This window comes from Coregonus clupeaformis, chromosome 36 (genome assembly GCF_020615455.1).
Source record: "Coregonus clupeaformis isolate EN_2021a chromosome 36, ASM2061545v1, whole genome shotgun sequence".
NCBI classification, from domain to species: Eukaryota; Metazoa; Chordata; class Actinopteri; order Salmoniformes; family Salmonidae; genus Coregonus; species Coregonus clupeaformis.
In genome coordinates, this window is record NC_059227.1 from 22,434,319 (window position 1) to 22,448,874 (window position 14,556).

The 14,556-nt window shown below is 42.4% G+C and overlaps 1 protein-coding gene across 1 annotated transcript in view; it reads right to left on the reverse strand.

The window, feature by feature from the left end:
- LOC121552824 (major facilitator superfamily domain-containing protein 2B-like) overlaps window positions 1-14,556 on the reverse strand; it is a 38,324-nt gene that overhangs the window by 17,570 nt on the left and 6,198 nt on the right. The window contains 8 exon segments of the mRNA XM_041865884.2: window positions 871-992; window positions 1,691-1,781; window positions 3,384-3,479; window positions 3,481-3,566; window positions 3,674-3,752; window positions 5,494-5,617; window positions 14,101-14,225; window positions 14,498-14,556. The exon segment at window positions 14,498-14,556 is cut by the window's right edge and continues 67 nt beyond it. Of these exon segments, the coding sequence (XP_041721818.2) occupies window positions 871-992; window positions 1,691-1,781; window positions 3,384-3,479; window positions 3,481-3,566; window positions 3,674-3,752; window positions 5,494-5,617; window positions 14,101-14,225; window positions 14,498-14,556 (782 nt within the window).

Consider the following 14,556-nt stretch of genomic DNA (forward strand, 5'->3'; position numbering starts at 1 on the left):
AATACATATTGTAAAGTGGTTATCCCACTGGCTATAAGGTGAATGCACCAATTTGTAAGTCGCTCTGGATAAGAGCGTCTGCTAAATGACGTAAATGGAAATGGAAATGGAAATCATAATTAGTGATAGATCACACCTGACTGTCATTATTGTCTCTAGGACGGTCTCTGCCGCCCTCTGGTGACAGGTGGAACCATGACACGGACACTGTCCTTTCAGCATCACGAGCCTGTTACACTCACATCCTTTGACGTTATCACTGTTGTCGCTTTTGGTGATAGCGTGATAGTGATGGCATTAGGCTGTGCAAGCAGTGTGGCTGTTGCTGCTGGTAGCATTATCTGTATGGGTGCTGTCTCTGTGAGTGGCAGCCAAAAGCGTGGCTCAGCCTCAGGCATGTTTGATTCAGTGATGCTATGTTTCTGTTATTATTCTTGATTTTAGAGTTTGGTACAACGTGTTGGAAGATAATAGAGATTTAATAGAGGTTCCAATATGGTTCACACTGACTCAACCAACCATGTGATCACAATCATGCAGAAAGAGTATCACAGAACTGAGCAGCTGAATGTAGGGAGAATTCTCATAATGATAGCAATAACAATAACAAGATATTACATAATAGTAATATGATAATGTGCTGTCGGACTGTCTATCAGTTGGATTTGGAGCTGAGAGAGAGATGCTCTGGAGTATTTACTCAAACACACTGAGTGCTCTGTTTCTATTGATCAAATCAACATTGAACGGCAGGCAGGCTATATCTGGAGCCATTCTGAACGAGGCAGCCATAACAGCACATTATCCACCCATTACCATCCCAATGTGTGTCATGTCTGAGAAGAGGTGTATTAGTAAAGTTGTGCCTACCTGAATGGCAACAGAGATGAAGAGAAAGGCAGCAGTCAGAGTGAGGTAGGGACTGTGTCGCATCACCAGGATGAAGCCCTTGTGGAACGGGATCTGCTTCTCCGTCTTCGAAATGTATGGATCTGTGCGAGGAAGAAAAGGAATAACATTTGAAAGTGTCAAAGGAGACAGTTTCTTTGGTTTCTGTCTTTTATCCCAACCCTAAATCTAGCCCATGAAGCACCACACATTCTGTGATGAGAGAATATACAGTAGCATGAGTGAGACACGTATGGGGGATTTTGCCTCCAATCTGGCAACCTCTGTAGCTGCCCCTGCATTGCAGCATTGCTATGCTCTGTCTGTTCCACAGGGCTTGCCACTACAGAGAACCAGAACTAACAGGTTCACTGGTGGTGAGGTCAGCAGTTCACTGACAGCCTCCATGTGCATGAAAACAAGATGTATTATTTTTTTAACCTTTATTTTAGCAGGGGAGTCCCATTGTGACCAAGGTCTCTTCACTTTTGCAAGTGAGCCCTGCATCTCACAATTGCACAGAGATATGGATGGTAGATTCTCTCCTTTTACACTTAATACTTAATAATTTATTCTTATTTTTTCCCCTGAGCTGGATAATCATTGGATAAGGATGGAGCTAGCTAAATAGTCAGTTCAGAATAAGGCTAAACTGCTTACTGGTACTTTGCAAATGAGGTTAGAGTGAAATATGAGAGGGGGAAGAGAGCACACACACACTTGCTGGGGAAAAGTGTGCACAAACACACACACACACACACACACACGCAAAACACACATACATACACACACACAGACTCACCATCTCTCTCTTTGACTCCCAGGAACATGACCACAGTGCAGATGAGAAACACTCCTCCTATCACACCAGCAGCAATCATATACACCTCCTTCTGCAAAAGGATAAAAGAAAAAACAATCATATACTGTACACCTCATTCTACAAGGAGGATAGAGAGCATATAAACTTATTCAGCAAAGGCAGGAAAAAAACAACAGTGTAAATCTATCCTTTATTTGTTTATTACACTACTCTTCCTTGGGCCCACTATCAATCTTTAAAGCCTTTGGTTACAGAAGGAGCACATCTGTACTGAGCCTTTCTCAATTTCCATTTTGTAACTCCACCCAAATACTGCACTTCAACCGTTATCAAAAAGTCACATTAGAAGATATCGATGTGTTTGTTGACCCTGTCATTTTACGCTAGCACTCCTTAAATCGCTTCTAGCAGATACCAGATCTCATAAATCACTGAACAGATTAGATAAAAGCATAGACAGAAAAAAATCCTTAAATACATCCTACCAAAATACTATAGAGTCTTGAAGATTTCATGTTGACCCCAACAGGAACTGCACTGCCCTAAACAACTCTGGGCTTGTTTGCCATTTTTTCCAGGCGGTGCAGCAAAGTGGTTTATTATTATTTATTCACATCAAACGTTCCGCCAATTTCTGAGGGACTGGAGAACTCGCCCAGATGAATGAGCCACCCTCACCCGCGAACTCAGAGGAATCTAGTGGTGACAGTGCTCCAAGTGTGTGTGTTTGTGTGTAAATGCTCAGCATGGCTACAAAGGGTCCTGCGTGGTTAGAGAGCCGAACCATCTGGGTTTACCCAAAATCATTTGAAAAGGCACCACTTGAGCCCCTGAATAGCCGCGGCGTGCCCGAATCCAACACGGAACAGTTTGGGCTGGAGCCCGCTCGCCGCGTTTTGCCCATGAACCCATAAACCACCTTTTGCATCCACAAGATTCACATCAGGGTCTCTGGGTTGTCTCAGTGATGTTTTCATTGGCTATATGTACAGTATACTGCTAAGGAAATGAACAACCAGTTCAATTCAAATGTAATGTTCCGGTCTGGGTTTGGCTGGAAATAGATGTTCAATATTGTTAGTCCCCTAATCCCAACAAACTACATGTCGAGTTTGGGGTCTGGGGTTCATGCAGGTGTTTTTGAATGTGATAAAAATAGCCTTAATCACACACAGACTGTGGTCACCCCCTCAGTGTGGGGAGGAGTCTCTTATTTTAGGGAAGGGGTTTGATGGCTGATGTCAGGGAGGAAACCCCTTTTTGTGGTCAGTGCCAAGGGAGGGGAGGAAGCTGGGGCATCCTATGGTCACTTCAAACCCAGGATGATAAATAATATATGTCTATAAAGCCCTCTTTAAGTTGGTACATGGTAAGACTAAATCTCACCGCTAGACAGTCTACAAACACAAACTTCCTATTCATCATATTCCTTTAAGTTTCAACACATCACTATTTTCATACTTGTTGACCTTCAACTGGTTTCCTGTTTGTTTCCTTTCAACTTTGAGACTTTAAAAAAGGAAATGAAAAAGTGAAGTTAAAGGAAAAGATGCCCCTGAAAGTGCAGCCCTGAGGTAGTTGAGGACACTACTGTCACTTACAGTTATTTTCAAAATCGGAATACCATGGTAACACCCCAGGTCAGGTTGTTTGTTGTCGCGGTGACACTTACAGCATGTGACAGGAAGTCCTGGGAGTGAACGATTCTCTTGACGATCTCGGCCCCACTGCCGTTGCCTAGGTGACCGGTGGACATGTTGTGGTGGGGGGCAGTGCTTCAGGGTGTGGGCGCTGCCACAATCTGACCCTGGATGGCAGCGCCCAACTAGAGTACCCAGCACCTCCAGGGTCATACCTGCAGTATAACATATTTTTTACAGTATTAAGTACTATCAAAACAGAATGACAGAATAGTGCTTGAATTTTATTAAACAAACTAAGGTCTGTTTAATAGTGACCTACGATAGGCTGTGGCTGAGTCTCTCTCCTTCTGGTCTGTACTGAGAAACATGGTGAGGGCAGAGTAAGGCACATGGAAACACTGGGAAACACAGAAGAAACACAGAGGACATGATTAGATATGGTTAGATATAGGACAGAGGGTCAGAGTCCATATCATTTCCACCTTTGGGGATATTTTATGCTGCATGTTCCACTCAAGACGATGATTCACTGCAACATTAACCCTTAAGAGCACCCGGTGTCAATCTAAGTAACATCATAATAAAATCCCCATCAAAATCTGTCAATTTAAGCTAGAAATATACGTTTTTGTCATAGGCTGCTACTCAATCCACCGCATCCGTCTATGTCGGCCTTCCACATATGTGGTGGAAAGTGGGCGAGCTACAGGGTTGTTTGTCAGACCATGAGTCGTCCCGAAAATCAGTCTTCTAATGAAAACATCTGTAGCATCCAAACCGTTTGGGCAACAAACTAATATGACTCCACTATGGAAAGGGGAGATTCTCACAAACAAGATGGTATTCTCCATTTTGTGTCAAGGACTTATTTGAAGGTAAGCGGTACCGGTTTAAAAAATACATGGAAAGTATGGAGGTAGTTTTGTGCCCAAAAAAAAAAGGTGTTAAATATGTGTCCAAAAAACACAAATATTTCCTTAGCTTTCTTATATCTCCTCTTCAAAACCTTATCCCTTATGATAAATTTTTTGACTGTCTTTTTTGCCATTTATGAATGTGTATTCAATGTGTTTCTATGGGCTATAGTAGTAAAGGCCAAATTTAGTAGATCAGTCAGCAACCATAGCCCTTCGCCTTCAACCCCAGCCTTTCTTCTCCTTTGTCATTTACACAACAGCTCAATCAGCGACCGAACAACTCACCGAGCGTCCAAAGATATGACAGAAATAAACACTGCCATGAAAGACTGTCCCAGCCCTTCTCCTTCTCTTCGGCCCAGGGCGGGATGGAGGGAAGGAGGGATGGAGGGAAGGAGGGAAGGCCAAGCATGTCATTTGTGGGGCCTTGTTGTAAAAACACAATTTATAGAACCCAATTTGACCAGAGCTTTGCCTCACGTAGAAGGACTTACAGTGGTCATCAAATCATGATTGAATGATTACACTGGCCGGTGATGTACACTACCTGTTTTTTTTATTGTTACTACTGTAGGGCCTTAAAGTGATAGCAGCTGTTTGTTCTCAGTCTCTCACACACAAAGACAATGAAGGGAAGCTAAAAGTGGCAACCAGCATTTACCCACCCAGCGGTCTCTGACAGGGCCGAGTGTATACTTATCAAGTAGTTAGAATGACGTCATTATAGGCCATCGCAATGTGGCTACGATGGGCAGTGGTAAACATGCTCTGTAGCATATGTAAAATAGATTAGAGAGAGAGAGAGCAGAGGAGAGAGAGACATTGCAGAGAGAAAGAGAACGAGAGAGAGAGAGAGAACGAGAAAAAGAGAAAAGGAGAGTGAAAGAGAGGGAAAGGGTTTGAAGCTGTACCATAGTAACAAAATAAACCTAAATAAACACACTTGTTTGAGGTGAACTATCAAAAGGGTTTTGTTTTATGACATGTTGGCTCTGCTCACTATAGTATTGTGTTGGGTTCTGTAAGTCATCTCTGCTTATCTGTATATTTTCTGGCAGATAGAAAGCTGTATCCAGGAACAATGGTAGTTGGGTAAACAAAGTCAGTGTTGAATAGTGTTAGATAAGATACTGTATCTGAGAAGGAGGATGTGTAAATGGTTGTCCTTGTGGGCCAACGTTTATGTAGTACTAGCAGTAGTTGGTATCTGGCTGGTACTTACAGTGATGAGTGTCTGGTAGAGGCAGTAGAAGCCCAGGTACCAGATGAATCGTCCGTTTGTGAAGGGAGGAACGAACCACAGGTAGAAGTAGGAGACCACCACAAACGGAGTACAGCCCACCATCCTACAGAGACAAAAAAGGGAGGGCAGGGTTATTGTTTCTTATTGCATATATTTTTTTGGTTTGTTGGTATTTTACCCCCTTTTTCGCTGCAACTCCCGTACGGACACAGGAGAGGCAAAGGTCGAGAGTCATGCGTCCTCCGAAACACAACCCAACCGAGCCGCACTACTTCTTGACACAGTGCCTGCTTAACCCGAAAGCCAGCCGCACCAATGTGACGGAGTAAACACCATACACCTGGTGACCGAGTCAGCGCGCACTGCGCCCAGCCCGCCACAGGAGTCACTAGTGCACGATGGGACAAGAACATCCCTGCCGGCCAAACCCTCCCCTACCCTGGACGGCGCTGGCACATTGCGCGCCATGGGTCTCCAGTCACGGCCAGCTGCGACAGAGTCTGGACTCGAACCAGGATCTCTAGTGGCACAGCTAGCACTGCAATGCAGTGCCTTAGACCACTGCGCCACCCGGGAGGCCCTTATTGCATATCTTAATGGCTATTGTTTGAGCAAACATTTTAGTCAAATTTGGTATAATTTTTTATTGTGAAACTCTGGCCTCATTATGGGTTTGTGCAATGGATAAAGACATGACAGTTTATCTCAGCAGGCTGGTTTAGACAACTATGTATAAAAGCCCGTAAACCTGTTAGGCCAGTGATAGATTGATGGTGTGTGGGCTGTTTTAGGTGCGATGGATGGTGTGTTTGTGAATCTGAAGGAATCCGCTCTGAGTTAGTGGGGGCACAGTGGGAGGACGGGAAGATGCAATATGCCACAGAATCGATAACTGGATGATATGAGCATATTAGGCACACGGACACACAGGCATCTCAGGACATAATAATTATCTGCATTGTGCAGTTTGGAGGATATGGGGAGCTGGGTTGTCTATGTATAATTATCAGATAAACTTGTACATACTGTATCATTATGGGCTAAGGGAACAGCGTGTGTTTAGTGGAGATAGAGAGATATATATATATAGAGAGAGAGAGAGAGAGAGAGAGAGAGAGAGAGAGAGAGAGAGAGAGAGAGAGAGAGAGAGAGAGAGAGAGAGAGAGAGAGAGAGAGAGAGAGAGAGAGAGAGAGAGAGAGAGAGAGAGAGAGAGAGAGAGAGAGAGAGAGAGAGAGAGAGAGAGAAGAGAGAGAGAGAGAGAGAGAGAGAGAGAGAGAGAGAGAGAGAGAGTGGGAGGTTGTGGACTAGTGCACTTTCCTCAGTCCTCAATAACTATATCATCTATAACCACTGAGTTATAACGAATAGGCTCTAATTTTCCACTAAAGCAACATAGACTAGGAGCCGAGGACGGACACCCCAAAAAACTAAGTATATTTAGGTTATCTGATAACATCTACTCAGTATCCGCACATCATAGAGTTCACACTAGGAAAACATCCTTATCATAAAGACTCAAGACCAACGAATGCTCTGCAGCTGTAGTGTCAACTAAGTAAATATAGTTAACACAGTAAGCAGCTTTTGCTAGCTCAACCACATCCTCTAGCACCACCCCCCAAATAACACAGTACGTGTTTTGGTGAAATGCCAAAACATTTCCAAAAGGACCTGAATAACCTTTGACCGATAGGACCCCAAGGTGTTTGACCCCCACCTCATACTAAACCCACCCCCTGCTCTTGTTGCCCTAACTCCAGACCTGTCCTGCCGGAATTCAGTTTAATAAGAACAGATAGAAAGTAAATTGTATGGATTTTTTTTCTATTAATAATGTAAAATTAGCATCTTTTGATGAATTAAAGCCTTAAAGTGGAAAATCCAGGGTTGGATGGCATAAGTGAGGTATAAAACCTTTGATGTACTCAGAGGACCGTTATTAGCATGTTTTAACACTCCATAAAAATGGTAGATTATCAGATACTCAACAAGAAGGTTGATATTATACTGAAATAGGACCCAAGTGGTAAATATAAAGATCAGTCATTTAAAAAAATTGGAGGCCCCTTACACTTCAGTGTTATGATGCAAAAATTCTAGCAAAATGCATAGCGCATAGAATTAGAAAGATTGTTGGATATTATTTATTTTTTTTTAATGGAGATAATTGAGAAAAATAAGAAAGTATGGAAACAATAGAACACTATGAAAAATCTGGGAAACTAGGCCTGGTACTCATAGATGACTTTGAAAAATGCTTTTCATCAAGTACCACTGGAATTTATAAACAAATGCCTGGAATATTTCAATTTTTGAGAGTCTCTTATACAGTTGGTTAAAGTTATGTATAGTAACCCTAGGTGTAAAATAGTAAATAATGGCTACTTCTCAGAAAGTATTAAACTGTCAAGAGGAGTAAAACAAGGTTGTCCACTATCGGCATATCTATTTATTATGGCCATCGATATGTTAGCTATTAAAATGAGATCCAACAATAATATCAAGGGGGCTAGAAATCCAGGGCTTAAAAACAAAGGTATCATTGTAACGTTGATGATTCATGTTTTCTTTTAAATCCACTATTTGGATCCCTCCACAACCTCATAGAGGATCTAAATACTTTTTCTAACCTCTCTGGATTACAACCAAATTATGATAAGTGTACTATATTATGGTCTGACGGTGATGTGGACATACTCGGTATTCATACCCCAAAATAAATAAATGATCTCACTACAATACATTTTAATAGAAAGTTAGCAAAAATAGATAAGATATTGCACTGTGATGGAAATTATTATGTTTGTGCTTTTCTATTTACCAATTTCTATGTTCTATGTTTGTGCTTTCTATAAACCAATTTCTGTGTTCATGCAAGTGACTGATTGAACGAACCCTCACTATAAGTATCTGAAATTTGGCAGTACGCCCAGACCCTTGTTTTGATATCTCAGTTTCAACGTCTCAGCTTAGAGAAGAAGCCTTGTGAGGTATTGGTCTGTCACATGAATAAGGCAAACGTTAATGATTAATTAATCATGAATAAGCTAAATCATGCAAATATGACTTGTCTGCAGTATATATGAGAACTAACGGGACTGCCCCATTAGAGCTTCTGACAGATGTTCACTATGGTGCATTAAGTTTGTTGGAACCTCTCCAATAAACAATGATTCATTTAAGATTGACTTTGAGTGTCCCTGTGTAAGGATTTCCACAACACTACCATTGAAAATAAAATACCTGTCTATTTGTGGAAAAATCACCCTGATTAACTCTTTAGTCATATCCCAGATTACCTATTTGCTTATGGCCTTGCCTACACCTAGTGACCAGTTTTTTAAATTATATGAGCAAAAAATATTCCATTTTTTTTTAAACGCCAAGCCAGACAAAATTAAATGGGCATATTTATATAATGAATATGAACTCAGAGGGCAGAAATTATTAAATATTAAAGCATTAGACCTCTCACTAAAGGCTTCAGTCATACAAAAGTTATACTTAAATCCAAACTGGTTCTCTAGCAGATTAGTAAGAATGTCTCACCCCATGTTCAAGAATGGCCTTTACAACCTCTCACTTTCAGTTATTTGTATATGAAATAATCTCCAAAATGTCCCTATTTTTAAAACAAGACAGAGAAAGTTGGTTGCAATTTCAGTTTAATCTGCCAGAAAAGACAGAAGAAATAATACAACAAATATTGTAGTTAAACTCAAATATACTAATTGATAAAAAAAACATTATTTTGGGAAAAAATGTTTAAAAAATGTATAATCTTTGTAAATGATTTCATAAATAGGACTGGTGGAGTTATGTCACACATGCAGCTAACAAAAATATATGGAAATGTCTGCTCTACCCAAAATTACAACCAACTAATTGCAGCATAACTGCAAAAATGTCGCCCTGCATTAAAGACCAAAATTGGTTAAAGACAATTGTGGTAAATAAAAAAGTACACCAGTTTCATTTAAGGACAAAAAAAATGACAGCTGTGCCATATAGATTTCAAAATAGTTGGGAAGAGATTTTCGATGTACCGATTCCATGACACATGGTTTATGAACTGATACGCAAAACGATGCCAGATTCAAAACTTAGAATTGTTCAATTTAAATTAATATACAAAATTCTTGCTACCAATAGAAAGTTATATCAAATCAAATTTGATCAAATCAAATTTTATTTGTCACATACACGTGTTTAGCAGATGTTATTGCGGGTGTAGCGAAATGCTTACAGTATATGGGGGATACAACCATCCCAGCTCTGCAGATTATGCTGCGAAGAGACAGAATCATTAGATCATTCGTTTTTGGTAATGTCCATATGTAGATAGTTTTTGGTCGCAGGTCTAGGAATGACTAAAGAATTGCTATATTTACCTGGAGCTAACTCTGCAAATAGCACTGCTGGGTGATTTGAAAAGTCATAGTCAATCGATCAATAATATAATAATAATTTTAGCAAAAAATGTATCTTAAATTTACAATCTGTAGAAACTATGAGAATAGAAAGGTTTAGAACTTTTGTGAAACATCACAGCACAGTTGAAAATATATGGCAAATAGAAATAAAAAATGTATGGTGTTAAGAGATAGATGGGAGGGGTTGAGTGGAGCTGAAGGGTGGGACTAAAAACAACAAGATAACTAATGTAAAATATGCTATGTCTGTAAAATGTATACAGGTTCAGAACTTTTGTGAAACAGCACAGTTAAAAATATATTGCAAATAGAAATCAAACTGGATGGTCTTCAGAGATAGATGGGAGGGGGTTGAATATGGACTGTCGTTTCTCATTGCTTATTTGAGCTGTTCTTGCCATAATATGGATTTGGTATTTTACCAAATAGGGCTATCTTCTGTATACCAACTGATTGGCTCAAACGCATTAAGAAGGAAAGAAATTCCACAAATTAACTTTTAACAAGGCACACCAGTTAATTTAAATGCATTCCAGGTGACTACCTCATGAATCTGGTTGAGAGAATGCCAAGAGTGTGCAAAGCTGTCATCAAGGCAAAGGGTGGCTACTTTGAAGAATCTCAAATCTCAAATATATTTTGATTTGTTTAACACTTTTTTGGTTACTACATGATTCCATATGTGTTTTTAATAGTTTTGATGTCTTCACTATTATTCTACATTGTAGAAAATAGTAAAAAACTTGAATGAGTAGGTGTGTCCAAACTTTTGACTGGTACTGTATATATCTGCAATATTAAAGCTGATCTAACAGATAGAAAGAGAGAAAAGGGGATTATAGAGAAAGAGAGAGATAGAGAACTGAGAGAACGAGGTAGAGAGAGGACAGAGAGAACGAGGGAGAAAGAGGTAGAGAGAGGTAGAGAGTGGTGAGTTCTGGTACACTCCAGCTCTCCCTGTGACACAGAGGCCTGTCCTTAGTGATTGTTCAGCCACACAAAGAGAGTGACAGGGCTGCCTAGCGCTGGGGCTGGGGTTGGGCCTGCTGCTGTATAGGCTGGTCATGGGAGGGTTGAAAAGGCACAGTGACTGAATGGAACAGTTATAATGTTAGAATAGACTGTTAGAATGTTCTGTAAGATGGCTCACAGGATGGGTAGTAAAAGGGGAAGTAGGGCAAAACACATGCACCCAGGCAGACACACACAGAGACTGAGACCAAAGCAAGGAGAGAATTTCAGCTCCATCACACTCTCAGAGAGTCCAAGTTTTATCTAAACGTTCCTCTCGGCTGGCATTGCGGGCTCTAACATAACAAACAGAGTAGTACCCAGGGGTACCAACCGGGCGCAGCCATAAACCACACACACAACCGGGCACAGCCCCGGTGTTCTGCCACAAACTGCTCAGGACACAGATACTGATCCCTTTCTGTCTGTCTGATGATGTCACAACCCATGTCCAGGGGACTTCCTGTCTGACAGTTAGAGGGGGTTTCCTTCAGGAGTTAACTAGAGGGAGGGTCTGGCTTTCTCACGGTGCTGATTTTACATTTTAGTCATTTAGCAGACGCTCTTATCCAGAGCGACTTACAGGAGCAATTAGGGTTAAGTGCCTTGCTCAAGAGCACATCGACAGATTTTTCACCTAGTCGGCTCGGGGATTAGAACCAGCGACCTTTCGGTTACTGGCACAACGCTCTTAACCACTAAGCTACCTGCCGCCCCAGGTGATGATCATCATACACACACACACAATCGGGCAGGGCCACAGTGTTCTGCCACAAAAACAGTCAGGACACACACACAGACATACAGTGGTAATCAAATCAGTAATGCTGTGATCTGGTCTCTCTCCAGCCTGTCAGCTTGTCAGTAATCTATGGCTTATAGAGCTTACACATCACTACCTCAGTCACATCAGAATCAGCACTAAGTACTCAACCAGTACTTATTGTAAGTGAGTTGTGTCAAGCCAATGCGTTTACACAGCTTTGAGCTGACACACACAAACAACCTTTAGAGCTGACACCTAGGGTTACAGTTAAGTTTGATGTGGTGCTTTTGGTAAACACTCTCTGCAGGTCTACAGTTATAAGGATACAGCTGTGGTTTACAAATATAAAATAAAAATATTGTATTTGTCATATGCTCCGAATACAACGGGTATAGACTTACCCGTGAAATGCTTGCTAAAGACCCCATCCCCAACGATGCAGAGTTAAACAATAATATTTGTTTTTAAATAGTAACACAAGAAGAATAAAATACATATATATATACAGGGAGTATGCAGAGGTATGAGGTATTTGAGGTAGATATGTACATGAAGGCAGGGTAAAGTGATAGATAAGAATAAGAATAAAGAACACAGTAGCTGCAGCATATGATGAGTGTGAAAGTGTGTTTGTATGTGTGTGTGTGTGTGTGTGTGTGTGTTATGTGTGTGTTATGTGTGTGTACGTAGTGTCTGTGAATGTGTGTGTGTGAGTGTGCATATAGTGTGTATATACTGTGTATATACTGTATAGTATTGTGAGTGTGCAGAGTCAGTGCAGATAGTCTGGGTAACCATTAATGAACTATTTAGCAATCTTATGGCTATTTAGAAATCTTATGGCTTGGGGTGTAGAAGCTGTTTCGGCGCCTGTTGGTCAGAGAGCCAATGCTCCGGTACCGTTTGCCGGAGGGTAGCAGAGTGAACAGTCTATGGCTTGGGTGCAGTCCTTGGCTATTTTTCAGGCCTTTCTTTGACACCGCCTGATATAGAGGTCATGGATGGCAGAGAGCTTGGCCCCAGTGATGTACTGAGCTGTCCGCACTACCCTCTGTAGAGATTTGCGGTCGATGGTGGTGCATTTACCATATCAAGTGGTGATGCAGCCAGTCAAGATACTATCGATGGTGCAGCTGTAGAACATTTTGAGGATCCGAGGGCCCATGCCAAATATTTTCAACCTCCTGAGGGGGAAGAGGCGCTTTTGTGCCCTCTTCACGACTGTGCGGGTGTGTGTGGATCAAATCCTTAGTGAAATGGATACCAAGGAACTTGAAGCTTTCGACCCGCTCCACTACAGCCCCGTCGATATGGATGGGGGCGTGCTCTCCCCTCTTTCTACTGTAGTCCACGATCAGATCTTTGGTCTTATTGACATTGAGGGAGAGGTTGTTGTCATGGCACCACACTGCCAAGTCTCTGACCTCCTCCCTGTAGGCTGTCTCATCGCCGTCGGTGATCAGCCCTACCACCGTCGTGTTCAGCAAACTTGATGATGGTGTTGAAGTCATACGTGACCACGCAGTTGTGGCTGAACAGGGAGTACAGGAGGGGACTAAGCACACACTCCTGAGGGGCCACCATGTTGAGGGTCAGCGTGGCGGAGGTGTTGTTTCCTACCCTCACCACCTGGGGACGTCCCGTCAGGAAGTCCAGGATCCAATTGCAGAGTGAGGTGTTCAGTCCCAGGCTCCCTAGCTTGGTGATGAGCTTGGAGGGGACTATTGTGTTGAACACTGGGCTGTAGTCTATGAACAGCATTCTCACATAGTTATATCCCCTCTTGTCCAGGTGGGAGAGGGCAGTGTGAAGTGCAATTGAGATTGTGTCCTCTGTGGATCTGTTGGGGCGGTATACGAATTGGAGGGGGTCCAGGATGTCTGGGATGGTGGTGCTGATGTGTGTCATGACTCATGACCAGCCTTTCAAAGCACTTCATTACAGATGTGAGTGCTACAGGGCAATAGTCATTTAGGCAGGTTACCTTGATGTTCTTGGGAACAGGGACAATGATGGTCAGTTTGAAACATGTTGAGATTACAGACTGGGACAAGGAGAGATTGAAAATGTCAGTGAAGACACTTGCCAGCTGGTCTGCGCATGCTTTGAGAACTCGCCCTGGTATTCCGTCTGGCCCGGCGGCCTTGCGAGTGTTGACCTGTTTAAAAGTTTTACTCACATTGGCCACGGAGAAAAGCTTTAGTATAATCCAATAGTGTCCAAATGTGAAGCCTAGCACTTACAGGTAGCATTTCTCAGAGTGCATACAAACACTAAGGTCTGTGGTCCTATGGAGCTGCTCTGCTGTTTTTTCCCTTGGGAAACCAGGTGTGTGCACTCTGTGCAACCAGTGATCGATGTGTGTATGGCCTCACCAGGGCATGAGTCTGCCTATCCTGGTCCACTTGCTCTTGGTGATGAAGAAGCCGACAACAGGGTCGGTCATGGCTCCCCACGCCTTCCCTATGAACAAAACCATGGAGGCCTGGAACGGGTTGATCTGAGGAGGAGATAACAGAGGGATGGAGTTAGAAGACACAGAGAGAAGGAAAATAGGGAAAGAGGGAAAAATAGGGAGAGAGAGGGAAAGAGAGAGAGAGAGCGAGAGCGAGAGAGAGAGAGAGCGAGAGAGAGAGCGAGAGCGAGAGCGAGAGCGAGAGAGAGAGAGAGAGAGAGAGAGAGAGAGAGAGAGAGAGAGAGAGAGAGAGAGAGAGAGAGAGAGAAAATAGGAAGAGAAAAAGAGAGGGACACACACACACACAGATGTGTTACCTGGGCGACATCCAGCAGGTAGATTTGGAGGAAGAATGCCGTAGCACTGCCGGCCACCT